This window comes from Drosophila sechellia, chromosome 2R (assembly GCF_004382195.2).
Source record: "Drosophila sechellia strain sech25 chromosome 2R, ASM438219v1, whole genome shotgun sequence".
Classification (NCBI taxonomy): Eukaryota; Metazoa; Arthropoda; class Insecta; order Diptera; family Drosophilidae; genus Drosophila; species Drosophila sechellia.
In genome coordinates this window covers 19161287-19188883 of record NC_045950.1, presented here as the reverse complement: position 1 = coordinate 19188883, position 27597 = coordinate 19161287, and the positions used below count along the sequence as shown (strand labels likewise).

Genomic DNA, 27597 nt, shown 5'->3' with positions numbered 1-27597 from the left:
CACGATTTCTAGTGTCAATATCGTAAATACAGACAACCCCGACTCGGAAAGAACTCCGACCTTTCCATTTGGCTTTCCCAACTTGCCCCATTGGGGCAATAAAAGCGAGAACCCAATTGCAGCTCCCATATGGGATTACATATATATGTAATCGGGATCCATCCATCTATCTATATATCTATCTATCTATCTCTTTGTCCGTCCATCCATCCGGCCGTGTGTCCGTGTAACCGTGTATCCGTATCTTGAGCGCTACACTCGATTACCCGCTCGGCGATCTAATCACTTTGAGTGATGGCTCCGCTGCACCGAGACTACTCCGTCTGGCACCGAGACTTGGACTATCCGTATCCGAGTCTCTATCTGGGCACCTCCACCGCCTTCTAGACGGACTATCTTTAGCCGTTGCGTGTTCTGTTTGCATTTTACAAATGTCAACAAAGGCAAATGCACTTTGAGGCACTATTAGTGGTCAGGTGGGGTTGATAAGTCGGCGGAGGAAGGAGACTGCTGATGGATGGACGGCCGTGCGAAGCGATAAGTGGAACCTTCAGCACCGCGTCAACACTAAAGCGAATGTTTTCCAAAATCGAAATATTCAATGCTGTAGAACTAAGGCGAATTACTGGCGTTTCTCTTGTTTATTACACATTCAAAGGTTTATATCCCAGTGCATCATATCGGTGGTGGGTGGCTTGGCTCTAGTGCTATAATATATATAAGATGCCCCCGCTCGGCTAAGTAATCCATCACAAAATTAGTTCGGCTGCCACGAATGCAGCGAGCGTTAGATTTTTCAAACAAGATTATGATAAAGTTAAGCCAAGCGGTGAAAATATAAGTACATATATACCAAGTAGTAGGCGGTGTGCTGTATATAAAAATTAATTTAAGGCAATGCCAACTAAGGTAAAAAAGTGGATGTATATGGGTTGGATGGGTGATGTGGGTCAGACATGGCTACTGCCCCAAAAGTAGTATGGGATTTCTTTAAATTATATTTCCCCGTGTGCTTAGGAACATAAAAGGATCTGCTTAACAATTATGCATTAAACAAACGCATAGCAAAAGCGTAAGGATGGAAGTTACTTTACATTGAACGCATTGACCCACAGCCAACAAAAAGCTCAAACTGACCTAACTTACCCCCAGACCCATTTCCGACATTTATCCGACCTCAATTTCTTCAATATTCGGACGTAGGATCCCCTCGGGTTCCTCTTTCCAATTGAAAAATACAAAAATACCCCTGAGAAGCGGGCCCAAACCGTCTTCATGTTGCTCCTTCACGCATAATAGTAATTTGCCAAGGGCCGAAGCCCAAAGTCAATCCAATGAAAATCAAATAAAATAACTCAGAGCTTCTTCGAAGGAAAGCGAGGGTCTAACGAGTATTTTCCATATTTTACAACTTCCCAGACAGTGGAAATAACAAAGCAACTTTATGGGAACGGGAGCCACTCAGAACCAAGCCCGGCTAATTTCGGACTTAATTTAGGTGACTCTGTCACTCGTTCCACTGGCCATTCCCTCCACTTTGGGCCATAAAGCAATCGGCAATCGTATTATTGGCATTATGAGCGACCCCGCCCCCCAAGCCATTTCAACATCCGCCCACGACATTTTGATGGAGGCGCCTAAGACTCGACAAATGCCGCCTGCAGGAAATATTAAAGCTCCAATCGACAACATCGACTGAAACGACTGGAACGACTAAACTTGGGGTCATAAATGGCCAGTGGATCGCAAATTGTCATTGGTCACGTGCAGGGAAAGGGAAGTGGCAAGGAAGAGGGGGGATTGGTTGGATCCCTGCCCACTTTGTTGCCGTTGTTATTTGAAAATATAGAAATAAAGGAAATAAAGCGAGCCAAGACAAGGGCTACAAAAAGAATGGAAAAATCAAAGGAACATTTTACGACAATTGCCGTTGCTGTTGATGTTGCTGTGTTGCAAGTTGCTGCTGTACAAATTGCTGCTGTTGGCGATGGTGTCGTTTGAGTCATTGGCAATTTGTCGCCGGCAATTGTTGGTGGAACAGCAGGCAGGTGCCGTGTTTTCTGGGTGGGAATCCACTTGTGGGCACTGCTTTCCAGCTCACTATTTGCGCCCCTCCTCCATCGCCAGAATGCAGTGTAAACATATCTAATTTGATTTATTTCCTGCAGCATGGGCTTGCTGTTTGTTGTGCTCTTGTTGGCGCCAAGGAAAAGCTTCAAAGATCTCACACTGGGATTTTCACAGGCTTTCGCCCATATCTTTGCCCAATCCCCCGCAGCGTTGGGCAATACAAATGATCTGAACAATTGCGATCGGGATCACTTGAGGCTATTGTCAAAATATTTTCACAGTTGCAGTCAAAGCAAACAAATAAATAAATAAATAGCCGGCGGCGGATGGACGCGCTGGCTGGGATTTAAATGGATGACTGATTGACTGGGTAATGGCCAAGTGCCGTGGCCATTGTTTGTTTTCATAAAAGTTCTAAATGAGCTTAGCGAATGGGGCTGCATGGATGCTTTTCGCCGCGGGGATGCAATGGAGCGGGAAAATCCCATCCAGAGGTTAAATGCATTTTCCCGGAATATAAATTCGATGTTTTTCTATTTAGCACGCTCTTTTCGCCACGGTTCATCCGCTTTTAATTTAAACTAAAACTCTGCACTTGGGTTTCTTTAAATTTAAACTTTTATAGTTAGTTTCTATACGAAGCGAGTGAATATTGAATATATTCCTCACACAACGCCAGTAATCTTTATATACTTTTCTTAATTTTTAAAAGATTTCATTCCTCTGTACATGACTATAAATTTTAGTCTCTGACTGAGCTGTGAACTGATAGGAAATATGCGGAAGGGGTAACTCCCCCGACAACATCATAGAATGAACATTTTATTATCGGTTTCCAAGAACCCCGAACACAGGAACATTGAATATGACACATGATTCCATATTCCACGAACCTGAATAAATTCCCCAGCTGCCGCCCGCTGCCTCCAAAATCGAGTGCTGGGGAAACCAGAATTGGTTCTTCGGCGTGGTGATCTCCATCAGTCGGAAATGTATATATACGAAAATGTGTGTTTTTGAGGAAGAGGATCCAACAACTTGGCCCTATCATGTTGACGCCCACTTAAAGTGGCACAATTATGAGGCGACAACATCGGACGCGTAAGGCGCAACATCTTGAGGCGCGGCGATCCGCTTAATTATAGAATACATGATGCGGGAAATTTGTTGCACGCGCCATTAGCGGCCAAATGTCCGACAGTCAGGCAACAGATCCGACTAAATTTGTCAAAACATTGCCGTTCCGATGGAAATAGAGAATTGGAGCGAAAAAAAAAAAAACACTGAAATGCACTTCTGGCACACTGGGCGATCGTTCCATCAATACGAGGGCATGTGACAATAAATCTTTTCAGAGGCCCCACATACCGATTTCCATTTCCAATTTCCGACGGACTTCAAAGTTTTCGGACAAAGATCGATTGCAAAAGTTGCGAGTCGAGTGTGTGAACATTTGTTGCACGGACTCTGCAATTAGTAATTGAACTCTTCTGAAACTAATCACTTTGATCTGCTGACCCAAATCCAAATACAAATCCCATTCCGGAGCCATAACAAATTGCATTTGACCCCAATGAGTTATATCATTCATCCGATTACCAATTGCTTCAATTTTATTTTATTTTTGTTTCGTGGCGCCTCGCCCTCTTGACTCTGCCCCCTTCCCCCGCTCCATCGACCATGTGGCATCTAATTTATTTGAGTGTGTTTATGCATATCGGTAGAGGATTCCGATTTCGATTCCGATTTGGATTGCCTAATGGCAAATGTTACTTATGGCGCTCGGAAATCCGGAAATGCCTATGAAACCGCGCAAAGAAATGGAAATCGATTAATTCGGACGTTTTTGATTGGGCAATTCTCTTCATTATTACCGAAACAGATTCCAATTTTCATCTAATAAATTGTATGATTTCCATAGCACCCAATCAGCCCCATCTGCATTGCATTGCGCATATGCCAATAATACGGATTCCCATTTTCATACACCCGTGTGCTAATCGTTATAAAATGCCCATTAATCGAACTGAAACGCATTAAAGTAATTGAATTTTAGTACAAATAAACAGGAAGAGCCGTCCCATCGCCAGTGCAGGGGGCACCTAGCCAGCTAATCTAGATAAATATTGATTAATATTTGGGAAGGCATTCGATGGCTCCCCCATCGTGGGGGCCCACCCAATAAAGTTACGGGGGACTTGGCGCTGGGTTCTCCACATCCACATATAGGCACGTACGACACGCCCTCTGAGGCCATGCCGTTGTTGCTGCTGCTGGTGTTGCAATACAAAATATGGAAAATATAATTTGTATAATTACAATGCCCTCTGATAATACCAAATACATACCAATCAACAACAACGCACTGCGTCGGCTCAATGAAGTCTAAGTTGTTTGCGGGGGGCTCTAAGCTGCCAACACCCAAAATAGTGAGGAGTTGGATAAGGAGATTCGATTAAAATTAACTTATAATTAAGGTATATATGCTGACTAAGGATCTACATAGGAACATAGGAACACAGTTTTTGAGAGGCAAGTCTTTTTTTTTGCTTGGACATTGCCGCACTTTCGTGTCACGCGCCCATCTCCAAAGGGCGACAACTAATTGAAGACCGCTCCGCCCCCCATTTTGCCCCCCTGGGCGGCGGAACGCACAGCGCGGTGCCATCGAATGGAAATAGATGTCGCCGCAGAGGGAACCTAGCCCAAATCGACCTGGTCCGTGCGGAACTGCGGTGGAACGTGGCGCGGAGGCGCCACTCGCTGCGCCGATGATGTCTCCATGTCGGAATCCGCACAATGGAGTGATCGCCTGGCGCTTGAGCCCTTTCAGCGAACCCGCTTTATCATGAAAGGGAAATCAAGCTGTCAGTCAATTTATAGTTGTACCCACATCCACGCACGGAGGACGGGTGGCGGCGATGTGGCTGGTGATAGGGCCAGGTCAGAGGTCACATATTTCAATTAGGCGAAGCCGCATGAGCGAATAAAACCATTGGAAATGCGATAGCCGGGGCTAACTCATAAAGTACCATTACCTATGCTAATTCTACCATCTATTTGCCTCTTTCAGGACCCCTATCCGAGATTCTGACTGCCGTGGGTTCCGAGGTGGCGCTCCCATGCGATCTGGTGCCCGGAACTGGGATCGTCGACAAGGTGCAGCTGGTCATCTGGTATCGCCAGGGAAACGTGAAGCCCATCTACACGTAAGCTAAAATCTTACTACACTTTTTATAAACATTTTAAAGCTTAAGTGATTTTCAATTTATCATAGCGCTTTATCCGAAATTAAACCTCTTTCCTTATTTTTACTTACGACTTTTTAACGCAGTCATCTTCCCTGCGAAATCCCCCACCAAATCCCTCTAAGCCTTCTTCGTCTCATCACCTAACTTTGCAGCCTCATCCATTTTGGATTCCGCACATCCCTCGCTCCTGGGATTTCACAGTAACGCCCCGCTAAAGTGTCAGCTAAATGAATTTCACTTAATATTTTCGCTGGGGGTAGGTTGCGGGTTGAGTTGATATTTCTCTGGAATTAGCCGAGGACCCAAAATGGATTAGACTTCGATACCGTTGGGAACGGCAGCCAATTATAAAGAAACTCCCGGTGTTCAGGGGGCGGGGGGCGTGGCCGCCAGAAATCCATACTGCGGCAGCCAAAGTAGGCGCTAGCTCATTATAAATTCTATTAACGTGAGGCATTTATGTTGAATTTGACGATATATAAACATTACTTACACAGAAGAACCAACGTGAGGGGAGGGGGCTAAAAAGCGATGAAGGTGGGGTTAAGGTAAAAAGACCCACCCCCTCCTCCTCATTGCTTTATTAGCACTTGGAAAAAAATGTGTACGTAATATTTAGTAATTACCAATGCTATCCGATTGGACGGTCTAATATACATTTTGAGTATTATGGCATTGTAAAGTTTTTATTTATTAAAGTGTCAACTGTTTCATATGATTTTTAAGCAGGAATTTCATATTTCAAGGAGCGTTATTAACTTTAGTGAATTCTCTTCCATTTTTCCTGAGTGTCTTGCTCGCGCATTGGCAATTTTTAACGAGCTCATAGGAAAAGAAAGAAAAGGCATTTTGTGAGGCAGTGTGCCAGGAAATGTCGCAAGTAATGGCGATGCAGGAGATCCTGGCAGATGGGAAATGTGTGTGTGTGTTTGTATGGTATATGTGCTGTATAGACTGACTGATTGGCAGCAGCAATTCGGCTCAAAGGTCTTTCGTTGGCAACTTTATACTTTTGTGCCATTTTCCAGGGAAATCCGAAGAGGTTCCTGAGGTGGGGAACTGCCTGCCTGGCTGCCAGGTGAAGTCGAGTGGAGTCTCAAGTAGACAGATGCGCAATAGACCAGAAATTGAATTTTATTTCATTTTCCATTAAAATCGTTCGTCTGTTCTCGGGCACACAAATCGATGATGTCAAATTAAAGTGTCAAAGTTCGCTGCCGTAGAATGTGCACTCCTGTGGTCTCAGCTACAGTGTGCCCTCGATTGCAATTACCATTTGGGACGGGGGGAGGAGGCACTTTTACGACCGCATAAAGTTGAGGTTTATGCAGATATCCCCTCCCCAGCTCCTCTGCACTCAACTGAGTTCTCGCCCGCATTTCCTCTTTATTGTTTTCCATCAATTTTAATTTGCTTTTCCCACACTTCATAAATTTTCCGCTTTCTGTTTGTTGCTTCAAACGCTCTGTTCTGGCTTGCTGGAACTTTCAATATGGCCAAAAGGCTGACTGGCTGGCTGGCAAAGGTCGAGAGATTAATTGCACGAGAAATTTGTTTTCCAATTGCCATGGATTACCCATGGATAACCTCTGTCCCTGTCTCACACTCACTTCGCTACATAATTTAATTATGTTTAAAATCCATTAACAAATTTCCCATCCATCTTGTGCCACTTACTCCTGTTCGGTGGACGGGGTTTTCTCGTTTTCGAGTGCATTTCTCGAAAGTGTGTTTGGAACACTGGCTCCAATGATAAATCATCCAAAGTGGAGTGGGGTCTATGATCTATTTGAGCTGTGGCATAATCCGGGAGGAACTAGATGATAGCCTAGAGTTTGTTTATCTGAATCGAGTGAATAAAAAGTAGAGCCATTAAATGCATTTTAATAATATTTGTGTGTGTTGTGTTTATTTAGACAAAAAGTTAAATTGGCCAAGTCCCCTAAGAAACCATAAACCTTTATCTTTGTTTTTTGGCCAAAGTGTCCCATTTCAGGGCAGTAAAACAAAAACTTTAAAGGCCAACACGTGCTTTTTATAGCATAAATACTCCAGGCAGCATTTAAATACTTTGTGGGCTCTTTAAAGCTACTTAAAAAAGATGCAGAACAAATAAAAAAAACCAAAAGAGTCCACAAAGAATTTAATTCATTTGGAAAACAAAGTGATATAAAAATTCAAGGAAATACGAAAATAAAATGGTAATCCGCTTAAGCCAAGAGCGAAATACAACAGGCCTAAATTGATCAATTAATTAATTGAAGTGAACTATAAAATGAAAATGGAAAAACACGATTTTGTGGGCCAAGTGGGCGTGGTGCCTAGGGGGCGTTCGAAGGCATTTACATAAATAGCAAAAATGTGTTTCTGCTTTATTTTTTATTTTGCAGAGCCCTCACACCCAAAACCCAACAAAAAGAGCAAACAAAGTGCTGAAAACAAAGAAAAAAAAAACAGAACAAAATGAAAAATCAAATTAAAAGACTGAAACCAAATGAAATGTAACCATTTAAAAATGCTAAAAAATGCGGAGATAAAAGCGAAAGCCAATGGAAATCAAAAGTTCTGTAAATGCACTTTACGATTTCTGGTTCTGATTTCGGATTGGGGCCTTTGGGCTGTGCTGACATTTAATGCGGCACTTTGTCAAAATGCATTGGACAAGGCCATAAAACAAAAGCGTTTGGCCATAACAATAAAAACAAAGTTCTCCTCGGCCATTCAAGCCCTGCTCCCCTTCCCCGGTATCTATTTTAGTCCACGGATTGTAGTGTAGCTAAAATAGCTTGGCCCAGGGGAAAGCTAATTAGGTATTCCGCTTTCAGTGGATTCCCCGGATTTGACACACATTTCCCTGGCCGATGTTGTCTCAATTGTTTGGACAATAAAATCAATGAGCCAGGTTAACACAACTTGGCCTTTTAAGGCCCGGTAATTGTAGGTGTGTATTGGCTATTGGAAAAACGTGTCAAAAGGGCTTTTATGTGTCATTAGTTTCCAGGGAGAAGGAACAAATTGTGTAGGGTCTAATCAAGTCATTCCTCATTTACAGGAAATATCACTATAAGTATTATATTATTTATAATTTTTTTATTTTTATTTATTTTATTTCTCCTTACAGCTTCGATGCACGAGGTCGTCCGTTGAATCTGGGCATTCCCTGGGCAGATGAAAGTGTGTTCAACAAGAAGGCCCACTTCCACCACGACACAGATCCTCCTGCCCTGCGGATCAAGAACATCCAAACCGCCGATGCTGGACTCTACAAGTGCCGAGTGGACTTCCACAAGTCACCAACTCGCAACTGGCGCATCAATGTGACAGTGCTAGGTGGGTTCAGCATATAAACCATTTGTTATGTACACATCCAACCCACTGTCATCTCTACTCCACAGTTCCACCCACTGCACTGACCATCCTGGACCACCATGGGGCCGAGATCCGGGACCAGACGGCAGGACCCTACCTGGAGGGCGACAGCATCGACCTCACCTGCCTCTCGAGCGGCGGAGTTCCTCCTCCGCGGGTCTCCTGGTGGCGGGAGCACGCCCTGATCGACGACTCCTTTCAGGTGCTGCCCGACGGCTCCGTGCGGAATGTCCTGCGCCTCAAGAACATCCAGCGGAAGGATCTCCTCACGGTAAGTCATCCAGCGCTTTCGGACTGCTCGCTTCAAATGTCGTGAGCCATATTTACGGCCTGCGCACAATGAGCCTTCTGGCACAATGGCTCTACCCCAAACCCCCTAACTTTGCTGGCCATCAGTGTTGCCACTGGAATACCATTAGAATCACCTTATGAACTAAGTCATTTTAGTCTTAAATCCATTATAAAAGAAGCTAAAGCGATGGAACCGAGTGGAGTTCTAGCCAGGTGATGTTAACTTGAAGTCCACGATACTTACCTGAAAATAGCCAGATTCGCAGCTCTGGCTTCCACTCCTTGGGGCCCAGTTGGCCATTTATTTTCGGCTGGTCACAATGGACGACTTGGTCCGTGGGCCTCCGTTAATGACAGCGCTCTGTGTGGCAAGCGATGCCGCACAATGGCTAATAGAAATCAAATGCAACCGGCTGCATTGGGAATTGTTCCCTGGGTGGCTTGTGCGGCTTACCCTCCTTCCCACGGAGAATCCCCTACCCCTGGACAGCACCGACTTCCCCGGAGAGGAGCCCCCTTTCCACGTCCACCTCCTACTGTTCAAGACTGCTCTGTTCTGTCGATTCTAAGCCGGATTTTTCATTGGTCCATGTAATGAACATTATTGTTAGACATCGCTAATCCTGCCATTCAGATCTGGGTTTCCGTTCAACCAGCTCCACGTCCAACAGCAAATTGTAAGTCGGTCAGGTCTTTTGTGCCGTGGATGAATGGCTCGAGAGGAATCACTTTAGTTTTGTTCGTGTAATACCAAAAGTTATTAGCTTACACTAAGAAGATGATCTGGAGCGGCAGTCTTGAGCGATTTTTAGAGTCAAATTATTGAATATATACTTGCCTATCTAAAAATAAATCTGTCAGTATGTAGATACTACAGTGGAATTATTTTAATGTTCTTCATTTGTTATTTACCTACTAACATTAGGCAATTATTCACTTATTCAAATCTATCTAATCTACTAAGGAGCAACTTTAATATATTTAAACCAACTTAATTGTTGGTTAAGCTGGCTAAGCCTTTCAGTTGTTAAACGGCCAACTTTAAGTACCCAAAACAAGCTAAAGCGATTGTGGCTATGAATTGTGGTGGGCATTGTTGGATTCGCCCAATCGAACAAATGTGAAGATCAAAAACCATTCGGGCCATAATAAACACCTAGCTGTATCAATGAGCCACTGGCTGACAGAGGACTTCCTGCAGAAGACCCCCCACTAGCCGCAATATGAGACCCAAGTATCTCCACATAACGCTAGGTATTCTTGTGTAACCGAATAGAAATTTATGACCTAATTTTCCAATCGAAACGAGACTTGCGGTGCGGCGAACCTCGAAGTTATGCAAATATTTTTATGGCCCAAAAGCGATACACACTGTTCGTTTGGGCCAATAAAATGTCCGATATGTATATGGCTATGGCTGGTCCGGTCCCAAGAAGTATCGCATTACCAGCAGGGGAATTTATGATATTGATACTTGCATTCGCCGACCATTTGAACTCTTTGTGGCTGCTCTCGGTTTCTGTATCCAGCTGAAAGCATAATTGATTAGGCTTTGTGGGCTGCTTGCTTTTTGGCCAAATATACACATTTGCCGCAATTAAAATTAAATGTTCAGCGGGATGATTTATCATCTATATTTCAATGGAATCCGCTATTATTAGTAAAAGGCAATTATTGTAATGAGCATAAATCATCGAGTTTCATTGTTGTTCTCTCTGTTCCTTTCCCCATTCCAGATGTACACCTGCCAGGCGAGCAATGGCCACGTGGTTCCAGCCCTGACCAAGAAGGTTATCCTCGACATGAATCGTAAGTGTCCTTTTCGAAAGGCTTTTAATAGAATGCATGGCCCCAGTGGTGTCCACATTTCGTATAATTTTTGCGGCCACCCAGCAGGAGGGGCAGGCAGTTCAAGGTCAGCTTTCAGGGATTTTGGGGCCATTGTTTGTGTTTTAGCCGCTGGGCGTGACATTTTCATGGAAATTAATGTAATTAAAGTTTTGTCATTCCGCCGCAAGGACGCCCGACCACTCGCATATTCATCCACATCCATGCATTTATGGTTATGCGGGCGGATTCAGGTGGTATTCAGGTGGCCTCCAGGTGGTTCGGGGCGCTATGCTAATCGCATTGTGGCTCCCTCGGGTGGGACATCCAGTGATGGGCATAATAAAATGTGTCATAAATAATTTTCCATTTCCATAAAGGTTGGTTATAGATGGGCAGGAAAGTAAGCGGCATCCTTGGCACTGCGGAATGTGCGCGATGTCCTTGTGTGGCAATAACTCAATTCCGCCATGTTAATCAGAGACTACGCAGTATTTTAAATTAGCCCAGTGAGTGTGCTAGTTTCGTTAGAACAGACCTTTAAATATTTTATTAATTACAGTTCATACTGGCTATGTCATTCCTAGTTTAAATAACATGAGTGATTAATGGGAACTAGCATGGTCTTCTAGCTTAATAGTTTATATACAATTAGTGCAGTTAAAATTCAAATTATTACTTTGTACTTTCCTGTAGTTCCCCCACTTAGTTTGCTCTTGCAAGGCCTTAACCACGCCGTAATTGCTGGAACCCGATCCCACGTTACTTGCACGGCCATTGGTGCTCGTCCGCCGCCGGAAATAATCTGGTCAAAGGCGGGCCAGATTGTGCGCGGAGCCACCTCTTCGGTAAGTTGCCACTCAATGGGGAATGTAGTGGCAAACTTAGCTAAATATGTTCCAAATCCCACAGACGTCCTCCGATGGGAACACAACCATATCGGAACTGATGCTGATTCCCGTTCCCGAGGATAATGAACGCCAGGTGGTCTGCTCCATTTCGCTGAATGCGGGGATTACCTCCCAGCAGCTGCATGAGGGCCACACCACGGTGATGACCACTCTGGGCAATGGACACACCGGACTCTATCTGAAGGATTCCAGGGTGCTCAATGTGACTCGTAAGTGTGCCCCAATGCGCGAGCTGTAAACCGAAATTGAATGCGACCGTTATACAGATGCACCCATTGTCAACCTGAACCTGGGCGCCCCTCTCGATCCGGATAATCTGCTCAAGGGCACCGATGTCTACTTGGAGTGCGATGTGAAGGCGAATCCCGCGATTACACGTGTGGAGTGGTACCACAGTGTGAGTTCCATTTGTTACTTAGTTAGTGATTTCATCAGGGTCTCGGCATTTGAGTTTTCATTAAATTACACATCGCAGGACAAGCAGTAATTGAATAACATTTGTTATCTCCTCCCAGGATAAGCAACTGCATTCCTCCCGCGGCATCATCATTTCCAACCAGACCCTCGTCCTCCAGGGCATCTCCAAGTCCTCGCACGGCCAGTACTTCTGCCGGGCCTCCAATCTCCAGGGCAGTGTGTCCAGCAACGAGGTGTACTTGGATGTGAAATGTAAGTGCTCAACCACGCCAACTCTTCCAAGCTCCTTACACATCAAGGAATTATGAATTTTGCTATATTATGCTATATTCTTCCTTTATAATTGCTTTATGTACTAATCGAATTTTTCTCTAAAAATTATATATTTAGTAAATATTGTGTTAACCACCCCCTTTTTTTTCGCGTGCACTTGCTCCTTTCCAGATCCACCCGTTTGCAAGTCGGAGTCGACGATTATACGTGCCGCGCTCAAGCAGACAATCAACATCACCTGCGAGGTGGACGCGAATCCAGTCGATAATCTAAATTACAAGTGGCACTTCAACAACTCGCTGGAGAGCCTCATCGAGCTGCCCCAACTGGGCCAGGGGGCTCCGGTGATGCTGGCCTCCGGATCGGACCCGAGCGGATATTATCAGCGGAGCAAGCGGAAGCACTCGCACGGAATGCAGCAACGCCTGCTCCACGGCAGGCATGGACGCATGGCGGCGGTGAGGTACGAGGATGAGGACAAGGACGGCTACGGCGAGTTCGAGGAGTACGGCGACGAGGTGGGCCAGCCCTTTACCCAGATGGTCTACTCCAACATGGTGCACAAGAACCACGTGGAGAGCAGCAAGCAGCAGCAACGGAAGCAGCTGTCCCCTCAGCAGCAGCAGCAGCAGATGGCATCCGGCGGCTCGTCCGGAGACAGCCACACTCCCTCCGTCGGAGTCCTTCAGTTGGCGGAGCGCAAGCGGCTGGTGGCTCTGCACAAGCAGCACCACCGAGGCGGCGTGGCCTCGCCCCCGACCACCACCGCCGCGCCCCCGCTGAACAACGTGTACAGCTACCACGTGGAGAGCTACGAGAGCTTCGGCGCCATTTCCTGCGTGGCCAGCAGTCCGATGGGCCACAGTGCGCCCTGTTGGTATCACATCCAGCCGGCAGGTGAGTGTGCACTTCTTTCTGTCCAAGTCGAGTCGGGCGCTGAAAAATGCCTGGGGCGGAGTCCGGAAATCAGATAGCACGGGCTAGCTGACGATACCCTGTTTGGGGGTATCTTGCCTGGGGAGTTGGGATTGCATTGTGTTATATTCCTGGCATAGTTGATGTGTAAACTAAAAGAAGAGAAGACTACAAAGTATTCATTCCGAGTAAATTCCAAAATATTATATATATTATAAATAACTAAAAAAGGATGGACCTGGTCTCAATCCTTGTGTGCATACCCTGCGAAAAAAATTAATTAATTGCAGATCGAGGCGGCGGACAAGAGCGAACGGCCAACATGTTGTCTCGATCCGGCTGTTGGCCTGGCCAGTAGATAATTGTGGCACGCAGCACGTACGGAAAGCGGCGAGTGAATCGCAGCGCGTTATTTACATTTGACCGGATGGGAGGAGGGAAGGTGGCTGGGCAGATCCTGGGGGCCAAAGAATACCTACACCATCAGCATCCTCCTGTCCGTCCGGCCATTCCCCGATTTGGCCCGTGACAGCCATAAAAGCCATGTTTACCGACGCCATCTGCATGTTTGCTGCGCTCATGTTGCCGCTGCCACTGTTGCAACTACTGCAATCTGTGTGCTGCGGCCCGATAATCTGATAATCAAATGCAATAAATTGCCAGGGCACATCATTTATTTATAAAACCTCCGCCGACCATGGCCCAAAAATAAGCGGCGATTTCGGTTCGTGGCCACAGGAAAACAACTTGAAAGGCCATCAGCTAGAGTGTCCTGGACATGGCAACTGGAATTGGGCCAGGAAGCCATCAACATGCATTCAGTTGGGCAGTTAAATCAAACGTGTGTGGAGGGATGCAGTGGGGATTTTCAAATGTACACGGTAATTTAACTTAAAATAAATATTGAATGCAGGGAAGGTAGAGTTGGGGGTATAATTGTATGGAATCCTTAATTATATGAACTATTATAAACGTATTTTAAGGAACAGACTTAGATTTTCCCATTGGGTGTATGACATTCTTTATTTACTTAACTATTATCTATCTTTTCATACCAGACCTTCCCGAACCCGTGAAGAACTGCACGGCCTTCAATGCCACGGCCAACTCGCTGCAGATCCAGTGCATTCCCGGCTACGATGGGGGCATTCCGCAGCACTTCCACGCCCAGATCTACGATGAACTGAACCGGCAGATCCTGTACAATGCCTCGTACAAGTACTCGGAGTTCACGGTGAAGCGTCTGCCCAGCGACTCCGTGTTTGTCATCCGGATAACGGCGGTGAATGCCCAGGGAGCCAGCAAGGTGGCATATCGTCTGCGGGGACGCACGCTTTCGGCTCCTCTGCTGCGGACAGGTGAGTTGAAGTGCCACAGAGATGTCATTTCTACCCAAAATTTATGGGCCAATTAAATCACACACATGATGAGCTTATTTCGGAAATAATCGGCATTTTATTGATCAAAGCTGTTTAACAAATTTATTGAATTGCAATGATTTCGTATTTGAACTCTTAAATGTTTTTGCATTTACTAATCCTATACGAAATCTGTTTATCTAGAAATTTGAAATGCCAAAATGTAATTTATTAACCACCTTGGCCACTTTAATTGGCCCAATTCGATTCGCGAATGAGGGCATCACTCTCGAAAGCGGGTTCATTGTGCCCCGACTCTGTGCGCGCCTACTCGTTCAGTTTTTCACGATTTTCCCGCATTTTCGCATTTTGACATTTTCCGCAGCCTCATCGACGGCGGTGCTGGTGCAACTGACACCCCTGCTGGGCGCCCTGGTCGGCGTGATTGCCACACTCATTCTGGTGGCCATTTGCGTGGTGATCGTTATCAAATTCCGGAGCAAGCGGGGCGGCAGGCGGCACGGGACGGGCGCGGATGCCACCACCACGGAGGCGGACAAGGGCAGTGCGGAGCCGCTGTCCCGCAACATGGGCAGCCACTCCAGCCTCGAGGACAAAAATCCGGACGTGGTGCCCCAGGAGGCCAACAGCGAGGACGAGTTCCACCAGGAGGAGAAGGCCTTCGACCGATTAAATATGGAATCGCAGCGGATTTTGTACACCCCGCCGACGCGGATTAACACCGCCTCTCCGCCGCCGCCCTCGCTGTCGCCCACGTTTGGCAAGCAGGTGAATACACATGCATTTCCTCTGATTTCTGATTTCCCACAGATTTCCCACATATTGAGCTCATTGTGAATGGTTTACCACGCCGGTGACGGGGAAACATGCAGTGTTGCCGACTTTTTGGCTGTCGATTCAAAAAGAGACTTTAAATCAATGGAATGAACTGGGGACTTAGAGCATAATTTGACTATCCTTCGGTTGCCATACGAAAAACAAATGATATAGCAACCTCGAATCTCGTCCTGTGTTTTCCATTTTCCCGCCAATTAGCCAAAAACCGTAAAAAATTAGACAAATTAGTTTCGTTGTTTTCCGCACCAACAACAAGTCAAACTTTTCCTCTGTTTTCACGTCCAGCAACGTTTTGCTTACAATTTTATCATTGTTTTATCATTGTTATTTTTTCGTTTTTCTGGGGAGCGTAGCATCATATTTTGATGAGCAAATGCCAGTCGTCGCCAGCAAAAGTTCAAAAATGTTTAGCTTTTTGTTTAGCTCGGCTTTTTGTGAATTTCCGTTGGGCAGTCCTGTCCCTCTGAGTTGAGAGTTCCTAACAAGCTCATTAGAAGTTCTTGGTGTTTGTGTGGGTCAGTTTGGGAACTTTTCGATTAGAAATTGTTTTGTCAGCTCTCGTCATAAATGGAGGTTCGAAAAGGTTGGGGCAAGTGCTCCGCAAAGTTTGCGGGTCACAAAAGGGAACTAGTTAGAGCCTGAGCAAAAATCAAATTAGTTAAATATTTCGAATGGGAAAAGTAATTACACTTCAGTTTTCGATTATAATTTTAATAAATAAAACAGCATTATATTTTATCCAGTACATTGAAACTAACTTTCAAACTTTTCCCAACCTTCTCTTCGGCAGTACGGTGAACTCTCGCTAACCACGAATCCTGCCTTCAGCCTGTACAACACGCCCCAGCGCGCTCCTGCCGTACAGCGACCCGTTTACACCGCCCCGCCGCCCCTTCTGTCCACGAGGACGCCCCCGAACATCTACACCCGCATCCCGGGTCGCGGGGGCGGTGGAGGCGGAGCAACGGTCACGGCGGTCGGAGCCGGCGGCTATCACCTGCCGGCGTACGAGACCCGCACCTCGCCCACCTCCCCGTACGGATCCACCACCACCTGTACGATGCCCCTGCTGGGCGGCCAGTCCAATGGCTCGCTGCAGAGCGGCGGCGTGGGTGGCGTGGGTGGCCTGGTGGGCGGTGGGGCGTGCAACACGCTGCCCCATCCGGGCAGCCTGCATGTGGGCGGCATTTCGGCGGCCCTGACCAGCTCGGTGACCAGCGGAAACATCACCATCGGAGCGGCCCAGTCGCTGCTGACGTCGCCGCGCTCCCAGACGGCCACGTACAGCACCACCTTGGGTGGGGTGCAGTCGCCACTCCTGATGGGCGGCGGCGGGAACTACGAGACGGTGAGCTCCTGAGAGTTAGCCAAAGAGGACATCAAGTGTCAGATCGTGTGCATTGGGGGGAGCAGCACGTGCACCACCAGCACCTTGGGCGCCGAGCGCACCACCATCGTGTAAGGATGATCGCGGAGGTAACTAAATCCCAAAATCTGTATTATAGTAGTTAAGCTGCATTGAAAACTCGACAAGACTTCCACACAAAAGGAGCAGCGGAGCAGATGGAAATTAGGTTTAAGGAATCATAATTGTAGATGTAGCCTTTACGTACGTTTACTGGATTTAGCACTGCTTTCGAACCCGACTAACGTGTAAAGTGTGAGTGGAAGCCACAAGGAGAAGCATTTATTCGGTTTACTACTGTACTGTACAACTCAATTCTGTCTTTGTGCGCAAACAAAACATAACATAATAATAACAACTAAAGAGTGGAATACTTCAGTGAACACAATGAGCTATGCTTGTTAAATTAACGAGAAACTAGTTTAGACTCCAAACTAAGAAATTTACTGAATCGCAACTAGTTAAGCTATAGATGTGTATATATGTAACTTAAATTAGGATCAGGTCAGCTAATACTTAAACTAGTTTACGACTTAGCCACTTAATGTAGCCTAAACTAAATTGAACTTAGTTAGTCACATTGCGAATCTACGAAAAGACTATCCCCCTGATCATATATATGATAAATAACAGAATTTAATGGCATATCTCTATATCGACATAATACATATAGCACAACTCAGCAGCAGCAGCAGCAGCCCACAAGGAATCTGAAATAGGCGCAAACTATATAGTTTAAAAAATAAAGGGTATATCGAAACGAAACGATACGATACAATACGATGTGGTGTGGATTGAAATGGATTATATATTACTTGTATATGGGCATCGAATCATATTTTGTTAAGTGTGGTATGAAATTTTATAAGCATCTGTTGTCGAGAACTTTATCAAATCTATATAGTACGAATATATAAATGATCTGTATGTATCCATGAATAAGCTGCGCGCAAAGCAAGTAAAAACAAAAGTTCAATGTGTCTCCTCTGCCAACCACCTACCTGCCCAAAGAAAAGCCCTTTTCCAACTCAAAGTAGTCGCTCTAAGGTCAAACTCAAAGTTTTCCCATTTACTGATTCTTTCCACGATCACAATCACACCCCCCTCTCCCACCATGAGAAAATCCAACATCGAAAGTGCTTCTTCAAAGACAAAATCAAATTGAATTGTGACTCGAATTATAAATTGGACAAACGAATACTTAAGAATGAAATTTAATTTAATTTTAGCAGCTAAGAACTTTCGACTCTACAAATATAAAGTTAGGCAATAATATATTTTCTTAATTAACCCTTGTTTTGTAAGCGAATTGAATATTTATTTTCCGAGTTCGGAGCGAGCATCATTCAGTTTCATTTAGTTCCCTTCGATGTAAAGCAAATGAACACTTAATATTGCAAATGATGAAAAACAAGTGAAAATAAGTGAGCAACAAATAAAGAACAAAATGTGTATTAAAACTGCAGCTTTTGTGCTTAATTCAAACGAGGGAATAAAGAAGTGGTAAGCCCCGAACAAAAGAGCTCCGACTTTCCATTCCCTACAGTGAACTCCATGGGTGCTCGGACAGCTCGTTTCCTCTGATTTATTTGGAGATATTTCTCATAATTTGCGGCAGTGGGGGCCTGTGAGTACTGACACCCGTAACAAGCCCATTTCACCACAGGACACGAGTCGTGTACGCATATTTGTCCTTTTGGCAGGACACGCAATACACTTTTGGAATTAATTAACGCTACCCCAGACTCAGCACCAAAACCACTCAACCACCCAAAAAGGCGCACTCAAACAAAGCAGCCACATGTGTGAGTGGTGCCGGATGGATGGATGGACGAATGGGTGAGTGGGTGGTTGTAGGGATGGATGGATGGATGGATGGCAGGACGGAGGGTTATGGGTGCTTGTTTGTTTGTCTACATCCTGCGGCGAAACTTGTCACAGACTAATTTCGTGTCTCAGCTCATAAATTGATATTAATGAGCCGCCGCCGCCCCATCCACGAATCATTTTTCGCGTTTGCCTAACGAATATTTAACTTTCGGTTGAACTCAGTTTGGTTTCATTCGTTTTGGTTGTTCGGTTCGTTAGATTCCCTGACAGTTACAAAGTGCCAGTCAAGTAGATGCGTAATTCGAGCAGGACACCAATGTCCTGCGGCTCCTTCGACAAGAGTTGACATTCAAATGAACATGTGTGCTGCTCTCGGCTGGGGAGCACATTTCCACTCAGCTCTCCCGGGAGAAACTGACGTATATCGTGTGGCAGCACATTGAATGGAAAACAGGAAAACTCGGGCAAATATAACGAAAATGTAAATTCATTAACCGGCCATTGAAGTAAAAATCATATATGAAGGAGCCAAGGCTGGTTTATTTAATTAAGTTTAGATTTAATGGAACATAGGTAGGATAGATAAAAGATGAATCACTATTCTGAGTTATCATCATCCGTATCAATAAATTCCTTAGACTTTGGTTTTTTCAAAGGCTCGATATCCTCCTGTTTCTTGTCAGCATCTCGTTTGCCGGTCTTCTTTTTTGAGGACCTCCTATTGGATTTATTCTTGGCACGCCCCTTTCCCGCAGACTTTTTGGGCATCTCAGACGCCAAAGGTGCGCTAATGATCTTTCTAGTGCGCTCCAGGACCTTCTTGCGTTGGATCTTCTGATTCTCCCGACGGACTCGCTCCTCCTCCTCACGCTGCAGCTGTTGCTGATGCTTGTGCTTCTCGTGGTCACGGATTCGCTCCCTTTGCACCTTAATGCGGTCCTCATCCGATGCCTGCGATTCGCGGGCTTTTATTGTTTTAGCAACCAGCTCGTTTATTAAATTTTGACAGTCTTCAGCATACATCGCAGATAGACGCACCGAGATTTTGGGATGATTTAGGTTTACATGGTGAAATAAGCTGCAGGTAGGACATTTGTATTAGTACAGATTAAAAAGGATGAATTTGCTCTCAAGCTTACTTGAATGCCATCTTAAGCATCCCATCGAGGCCCATGAGTTCATCCAATTGGGGCCGTGGAAGAGCCAATACATCTTCTGCCTCTTTCTTAATCACCAGGCCCAGATTAAAGATCACATGTGGATCCTGGGGTACCAAGTGGCGCACCTTGAGCAGCCACATCTTGGCCATTCGGGTATCACCGTTGTTATACAAAGCTTTGGCCAAGTAGTGCATAACGTCCACACTGTTTTTGGGGAGATGGTTCTTCAGGCATCGCTCGTAGGTCTGAATGGCCAACCTGTATTGGCCACTTACGAGCGCTATGTGAGCCGAGTTTATTATGGCGGGAATACACTTATTCCCACCCTCGGTAATTTGCTGAAAGATGGCACCACCAGCTGAGAGCTTATAACAGCTGCTCAACACAGCGCCAATGCCATTGGCTGCCCACAGGTTCTTTGGATTGCAATCGAGGACCTGAAATGTGTTATGTCGACTATTAGCCAACCGTACATCACTTTAATGTATCTTACCTTGGCGAAGCACTGAAGAGCCTTCTCTTTCTGTTTACGGGCAGCTCTGAAATTTCCTTCAGCCAACCAATTCTGCAATTTTTCGAGGCAAAAGTTGCCCATCGCCATGCTAGCATAGGTGTTCGTAAAGTTAGATGGTCTGGCAAGGATCATGTTGTAGTTGAAGGTAGCAAACTTGTCCAGGCTGAGACCTTTGAAGCAGTCGCCCATATAGGTTCTAAAGTTTTGATGAGCCAAGACAATGAAATACATTAGCTGAAAACAATATACAAAATAAATTTGAGTTTGCGACCCACCTGGCTGTCATATTTAAGTTGTCCTCAACTAGGATATCCTTCAAATGCTCAATGGCTTGGGTGTGCTTATTCATCTGGATCGATATTACCGCCAATCTCAAATAGCAGTCGTGGTAGCTCGGGTACTCTTTGGTAATGGCAATATAGTTATCCACAGCCTGGGTGAACATATGGAGTTCTTCCAGAACTAGACCGCGATTGTATTGCAATGAGAGCAGATTAGTCGTCTTGTGTTCGCTATTCAATACTCTACATTTGGAAAGCGCTTCGTCAAGGGTATCGAGTGCCCTCTCTGGCATTTTGGCCATCAGCTGACTGTTGGCCAGGTTATTGAGCCACTCAATCGGTATCTGATGTCCCCGGCTCAAGTAAATGTCTATTGCCTTCTGGTAGGCATTGACGACTTGGGCCCAAAGCCGCTTTTGCTCATATGCAAATGCCAGGTTCAGCCAGCTATTGATGTTTTGGCGATAGGATGCGCTTTCCACCACCTTGACTAGCATCTCAATGGCCTCATCGATATTTTCTGGGCATTTTTCCTCAATGTATATTTTGGCCAAAAGGTCCATTACCACGGGCTCATCGGGTTCGAACATAAGGAACGATTCCAAACACCCCTTGGCTTTGCTGAGTTCTCCGTCATTCAGATACATTTGGGCCATTCCCACCAGGGGCAGGATATATCCTTCAGGCGCGGCTTTTGCTGCAAGCAAGTAGTATTTCTTGGCCGACTCGAATTGATCGGTTGCATGGTAACTCTTGGCTATCTGGAAGTAGTTCCGCGACTCGATATGTTTGTTGGCGGTGAACTTAATGGCATTTCCCGCAAAACTCCATACCATTTTATGGTTCCCGTCCGTGTAGTACATGCCGGCGAGAATACTCAGCAATTCTGGATTCCTGTTGTCCTCATTATAGGCTTCAGCCAGCAGCATTTTTCCCTCCTGATGGGACTGCTCATCGTTTTGGTCGAACTTTATTAGGGCCAAGCCAAGGCGGGCGTTCAGACATTGACCGTGCTCCAAAGCTATTTGAAACGACACTCGAGCCTTTTTCCGTTCACCCATCTTCCAGAAGCAGTGCCCAATGCCGACCCAAACGTCCGCCATTCCTTTGGATTGGATCAGCAGGACGCTCTTGAAGTAGCCCAAGGCTCCAATATAATCCTGGCGGTTATAGGCCAAGCACGCACGTCCTATCAGAGCCAGAATATTTTTTGGCTGCTTCCGCAGCACGCTGATGAACAGAGCGTCGGCATCCTGGGCTCTGCTGGACGAGAGCATCCAGAGAAAGCCTTTGGTCACCTGAAGGTGAGGATCCTCCGGTTGGCGAAGGCTGTCCAACTGGTCAATGCAGTTTATGGCCATGGCCTGAAAAGCCGGCCGAGATTTGACGACCCTAAAGGCATGGTTGCTAAGGTAGGTTGCCAGCAGGGAGTAGGCCTTGTACAGTTCTTGCTCGTAGGTGCTGTACTGGGCTATGCAGGTTGCAATGCCTTTCTCAAGGATCGCTTTAAAATCGGCACCTTTGCCAATTGCGTAGAATTGCATCTAATGTAAGGCATACATGGGGAATATCAATATATACATGTCCTTTTTAATAAGTCAAGAACTGAAGAACTTACAGCCTCCTCAATGTAAGCACCCAGCAGCTTCTCCATTCTGTACCAGCAATTGATTTTACTTGAATGTAACACTTGGTCTGCAATTAATCACGAATCTTTATGCCTTCAGTCAATGACAATGACCTACGTGTTAAACCGAGAAACGGGTTGCTTTGATAAATATAGTGGTCGCATATTTCGATAAAAGTGTTGGGTAGGATTGTCACCAGTGTTTCAGTGCCTATTTAACTTTACAGTAATATACTAACATTATTTATATGGTATATAAGTTATTTATTAATAAGATTAAAAGGAAGTATAAATGAAGCAAGTACTATCTTTAAAACACTTTCTGCCGTGGTATCAACGCTTTATTAATAGTCTATACAATGTCAATGCCAGGGCTACAATGCCAGGGCCTATTTAACTTTACATTAATATACTAACATTATTTATATATGTTATTTATTAATAAGGCAAAAAGAAGATATAAATAAAGTTAGTACTATCTTTAAAACCCTTTCTGCCGTGGTATCAACGCTTTATTAATTGTCTATGCAATGTCAATGCCAGGGCTACAATTGAAAATCACTTCGATGACGTAAATTACAATGATTGCCATCCACTTACGCTTTCAATTTGAGCGTGATTATTTCATGATTCCGCTGCGACTCGAGTTCGACGCGATTATCGAAGCTTTTCCCCCCATTTTTTGCTTGTCACCAAAACTGACCCAAAACGCGCGGGCTAACAATCAAGCTCTCATTACTGTCAGCCAGTTAGTGAGTCAGCCAGTCAGTTTGCCAGATTGTCAGTTCCACCTCCTTCTGTTTGGGCCAATTGTTGTCGTAGTGTAAAAATAAACAAACATTCCGTCGAACAATGCCAATCCATTCGATATGGTTCACCCGGATTAGCTACCAAGTTCACATCCGCGTGTTGTGGGCAACTTGTTCTTAAGATCTGGGTCTCTTTTGGTATAAAAACCTCGATTCCAGTGGAGAACAGCATCAGTCCACGCACCTTCAGTCTTTGAGATCGTTCGTCGCACGCAAACCCAAAACCCAACAAATCATCATGAAAGTAAGTGGAGTTTGTTTAGGGTATGTGAGGGATATCCTTCACTTGGACTCCTTGCACACACTATGATCCTGGATGGCCCTACTAATCCATACTATCTTCTGCAGTTCCTCGTCTGCTTGGCTCTCTTCATCGCCGCCGCCCAGGCTCATGTTGTGGCACCCGCTGTGGCCACCTACTCCGCTGCTCCGGCCCTGACCTACGCAGCCGCCGCTCCTGTGACCACCTACTCGGCCGCCATTCCGCGCGCCTACTCCGCCTACGCCGCCCCCTCCGTCTACGCCGCTCCCTCCGTCTATGCCGCTCCAACCGTCTATGCCGGCCCCTCCGTCTACTCCTCCTCCTATGTGGCCGCGCCCTCCGTGTACTCCGCCTACGCCGCTCCCGCCGTCGTCTCCACTCTGCTCAAGAAGTAAACTGCTCCGATCGATCCAATGATATGCCGCCAACTTTGTCAATGATTATGAACCATAATATAAAAAAACTTTGAATTCATGAATCGAACATTGTGAATGACTCATATATCAAGGGTATATAGGGTAATATATTAGGTAATGGCACAAGCTTCACTCAGCATTCACCAATTAAACACAGATGTCCTTTGAGCTAGTGCTTCAGCTCGGCACTGGCACACCTGAAAGCCCCAAAGTGTTTAAGGTTAATTCGTTGGCATACATATTTTATTTAAACTTGGTGGCTGGCCCAGTTAGCAGCCTGGCATGTGGTTCATGTTATGGCATCCGCCCGCCCGTTAATGTTATGCAAATGAATTACGAGTCGACTCGACTAGGATTGTGCCATGTTCAGGCACGTGGCTAAAACACACACACACACACACACGGGAACACACGTGTAATCCCTACAGGGCCGGCCCATAAACAGGGCCACCAGCAGGACCTTGGTGGCCCAAGGAGTCCTGGAGCTGAGCACTCGTATAAGCGCCGCACCTAATTTATTGATTGCTCCGTAATGCACTTATGCGCTGGAGGAAACCTTCTTTTTGACAGGCGAGACAGTTTCGGGCGCCCCGTTTTCGATACACTTCCGGCAGACGATTATGCAGAACAACAAAAGTTTTCCCCGCTACATTTCCGGGGAAAAAGTTTAGCTCTAGCCTAAATCACTTAGAGCCCAGTCGGAAAACAAGTGTTGGCATGTCGAAAAATCAGAAGCCTCTCTCTTGCCCCGTTTTGTGGATGGGTGGGAAAAGTTTCGAAAGTTTTTGGCACAAGAGCAACAAGCAGCAGTCAAAAGTTGCGAAATCTAGATACCAATTCATCTGCGGACTGTGTAACGAAGTCCTTGACTTCCAGCTGAAAGTTGTAAATAATTAATCAACAATTTACAACGTTTGGCCCGGTAAATATTTAATTAACCATTTGCCAATGACATTTTGAAAAATGTACAAACACAGCATCTACCCCTGTGTGAGTGCTATCTCTCAGCGATTGACTTGGCAAATAAATTATTTAGCAGTCAACAGGCAAATTAGGATTTGTTTTGTCTGTCGAGGGGAAACGGAAGGGTTTTCTGCATAAGTAATATATGCCAAGTATTGTCGGCAATTAAGTTACCAAAGTAAACGCTTATTTGTACTACTGTTATGGAAAACAAACAAATAAACAAACAAATTGCCTGGAATCACACGCACATATAAGACGACGAATTTAATCCAGGATCTTTTGTGCATTGGCACTTCAGACGTCAGGCCCTTGATTGTCTCTGTGTTTTCCTTTTTTTCGCATTTTATTTTAGACAAGGACGTGACAATCCTGGCACAAGTCGCCATTGTCAATAGCATTTCCAGAGCAGGGAACAAAGGGAAACCAGAAGCGCTTTCCCCGGCCACATTCTCCCATTTTCCTGCCACTTGAGACGCAGCCAAATGCCCCAGGACGTGTTTGATATGCACTCCATCCTGGCATGGGCTTAATTACAATGGGAAGGACAACAATACAACAATATTTCGAGCCCACCAAATGTATGGCAAACAACTTCCCTGCTGCTTCGGAAGGGGGAAATGAATACCGGATTAAATCCACTTTCCAAAAGCGGCTTTCTCCCTCCCGTTCGATTCGATTTAATCTGAAGCGTCCTCTAAGATCCCGCTGAAAGCGGTAATAGAAGTGGTGGAGGATGCAACTCGGAACGAAATGAATAAAAATGGTATCATACGTTGCTTTCTAGGCATCATTACCACCATAACTAAATAGTACAGAATGCATCCCTTTTGTGATTCTGTAAAGTTAGTAGTTATTCCTCTAAATTCTTGTAAATATCAAACTGATAACTCTTGCATACTGTTGGCCCAGCTTTAAATATGTATGTATTGCATTATAAATATGCTGTTTCTACTTCAACTCCGCAGTCCTTCTGCTCAAATGAGCCTGAATTTCGTGATTAAGTCCCTGTGATCAAAACTCCAGCCTTTCCGCCCAGCTTTGCGTTTAAATTAATAAAACATTTAGCCAGCTTGAGCACACGCACACTTTCCTGTGCAAACAAACTAAAATTAACTAAAAATGTTGAGAGTGGCTGAAAGCTGCAGCAGAAACATTAAGCAAACAGCCCAAAAGTATGCTTCAACTTTGGGCATTACATAAATTCCACACCCACACCCACGCACACAAAACCCACTACAAGTAAAGGCAACAAAAGCACATTAAGGCTTAGATAGCAAGGGCAAGGGGCGGGGATGTCCGGAAAAGAAGCTAACAAACAACCATAACATTTATCACGAACACTTAAGTAGACGCAAAAGGGGGAAAACTCAGGAAAACCGGGGAAAGCCAGGCCAAACTGACGCGCTGGTGGGCGGTTTGTTAAATCAATTTGATAAACTGTCAATAATGAGAAATAATTTAATGCGCAGCCTCCCAGTCAACCGGATGGAGCAGAGCTCGGAAAACAGATTTCCCCCGACCACCCATCGTCGTCATAAGCAATTATGATGAACTTGAGCTGGATTTTCCCTCCCTCTCAACGGATTTCCGCCCCTTTGCTCCGCTTACTGTGTTCGCTATTAGCACTTGCTGAAGCAAAGACAAATTTTTGGTTACTTGGACAAGCGAAAGCCGAGATTTATCAAAGATATCACCGAGATGGACCAGTCAACAATAACGCAAAGTGTCAACAGAAGACAACAAAGCTGGGAAGGGGATCGGAAAACTGGTGGGGGGAAGGGACTGCAGATAGCAGAAGAGCAGATGAAAATGCCAAGGAAAAGCAGACGGGCTAACAATGGCAAAACGATGACACCGGGCAAAAAGTGTGTCTACCAATTGCATATTGTGGTGTCATGGTATTGGACTTGAAAACGGTTATTTTAAGCCCAAAGTAATGCAATCACTTTTCAATGCGATAGGTATTAACAAATACAGGTTGGAAACTAATAGAAAATCTATTAAAAACATGTTCTTTTATATGCAGAAGAATTGTTTTTTCTCAGTGCTCTCCGATTTTTGGTGCGGAGAATGGGCCTTGGAGGGCAATACAGCAGGGGGCTAAGGAATCCTCTGACGACACTGGCAATGTCTGTGCGTGCGTGGCCCGAATCCTTTTGTGCGGGCTGTTGGAAACGACCTTCATAAAACAAACACGCCGATAATGAGTGAACAGTCGTAGGTTTCCCTGGGAGGAGAGAACCACACTTGGTGCCAGGCCACGGCACCCCGGATTGGAGCTAGCACTTCGACCGTGACTACGGCTCCCAATTCAACGGATTCGCCGGCTTCCTTTGTGAGTGCAACTAACTGGGCGATAATCGGCATTTGATTTGGTGCCGGCGAAAACTTTTCTTAAGAGTCTACCTCTATCCTGGGCTCGGGTTTCCCCCATATTTTCCGCATTTTCTCTCCCATTTGCGACAGCTGATTGTGGAGCCAACTCTAGCTCGGCTTTGGCCTGAGTTATGTGATAAAGGCTCTGCAGAGGCCTCCGGCAAATCGATTTCGGTCTGGCGAAATTTTAGGGCCGAGAATTCAGGAAGAGGCAGCCTTTGCCTTTGAACGGTAAAGATGTGTGCCCCCGTAAATGGGTTACGGATAATTGTTGCGGTTTTCGTTTTCGGTTTGTAGTCAAAGGTTTAAATGAGCACGACTTACCGAAAAAGGACTCCTGAACTTTGGATCGTTAGGGCTGAATGATTCGTCTTTATGCAATTTCACTTTTCAAACAAGTTTTCACACTGA

General features: G+C 45.4%; 3 protein-coding genes across 4 annotated transcripts in view; 2 read left to right on the top strand and 1 right to left on the bottom strand.

Annotated features, from left to right (window-relative positions):
• The window catches only part of LOC6615666, a 40771-nt gene extending 22366 nt beyond the window's left edge, over positions 1-18405 (top strand). The window contains exons 3-14 of the mRNA XM_032715475.1: positions 5144-5279; positions 8443-8651; positions 8717-8961; positions 10718-10790; positions 11505-11656; positions 11721-11928; positions 11986-12116; positions 12235-12388; positions 12581-13306; positions 14383-14682; positions 15068-15471; positions 16331-18405. Of these exons, the coding sequence (XP_032571366.1) occupies positions 5144-5279; positions 8443-8651; positions 8717-8961; positions 10718-10790; positions 11505-11656; positions 11721-11928; positions 11986-12116; positions 12235-12388; positions 12581-13306; positions 14383-14682; positions 15068-15471; positions 16331-16900 (3308 nt within the window). The 3' untranslated portion in view covers positions 16901-18405. The remainder of the gene's footprint in view (positions 1-5143; positions 5280-8442; positions 8652-8716; positions 8962-10717; positions 10791-11504; positions 11657-11720; positions 11929-11985; positions 12117-12234; positions 12389-12580; positions 13307-14382; positions 14683-15067; positions 15472-16330) is intronic.
• Positions 18406-19295: 890 nt separating this feature from the next.
• Positions 19296-27591, bottom strand: LOC6615667 (RNA polymerase-associated protein CTR9 homolog). 2 transcript variants are annotated; one of them, XM_032716117.1, is made up of 6 exons: positions 27511-27591; positions 22349-22471; positions 20725-22274; positions 20429-20645; positions 19915-20372; positions 19296-19853 (listed from the first exon to the last, which is right to left on the bottom strand). In XM_032716117.1, exons 2-6 carry the CDS (start codon positions 22382-22384, stop codon positions 19373-19375), a joined length of 2742 nt encoding a protein of 913 aa, XP_032572008.1. In that variant the 5' UTR covers positions 22385-22471; positions 27511-27591; the 3' UTR covers positions 19296-19372. The 2 variants fall into 2 exon arrangements, with proteins under 2 accessions (XP_032572008.1, XP_002040038.1); XM_002040002.2 differs by lacking the exon at positions 27511-27591 and having other exon boundaries at positions 22349-22545.
• Positions 23305-23911, top strand: LOC116800549 (cuticle protein 16.5). The gene is made up of 2 exons (XM_032716119.1): positions 23305-23410; positions 23515-23911. Exons 1-2 carry the CDS (start codon positions 23405-23407, stop codon positions 23821-23823), a joined length of 315 nt encoding a protein of 104 aa, XP_032572010.1. The 5' UTR covers positions 23305-23404; the 3' UTR covers positions 23824-23911.
• Positions 27592-27597: the final 6 nt, after the last annotated feature.

What these genes read in the sequence shown, in the direction of transcription:
- LOC6615667 (XM_032716117.1), bottom strand. Translation starts at nt 22,384, where the DNA reads ATGGAGAAGCTGCTGGGTGCTTACATTGAGGAGGCT. An exon ending in AACTTAAATATGACAGCCAG is followed by an intron (nt 20,646 to 20,724) that starts GTGGGTCGCAAA and finishes TCAAAACTTTAG; the next exon opens with AACCTATATGGGCGACTGCT. An exon ending in CTCTTCAGTGCTTCGCCAAG is followed by an intron (nt 20,373 to 20,428) that starts GTAAGATACATT and finishes AACACATTTCAG; the next exon opens with GTCCTCGATTGCAATCCAAA.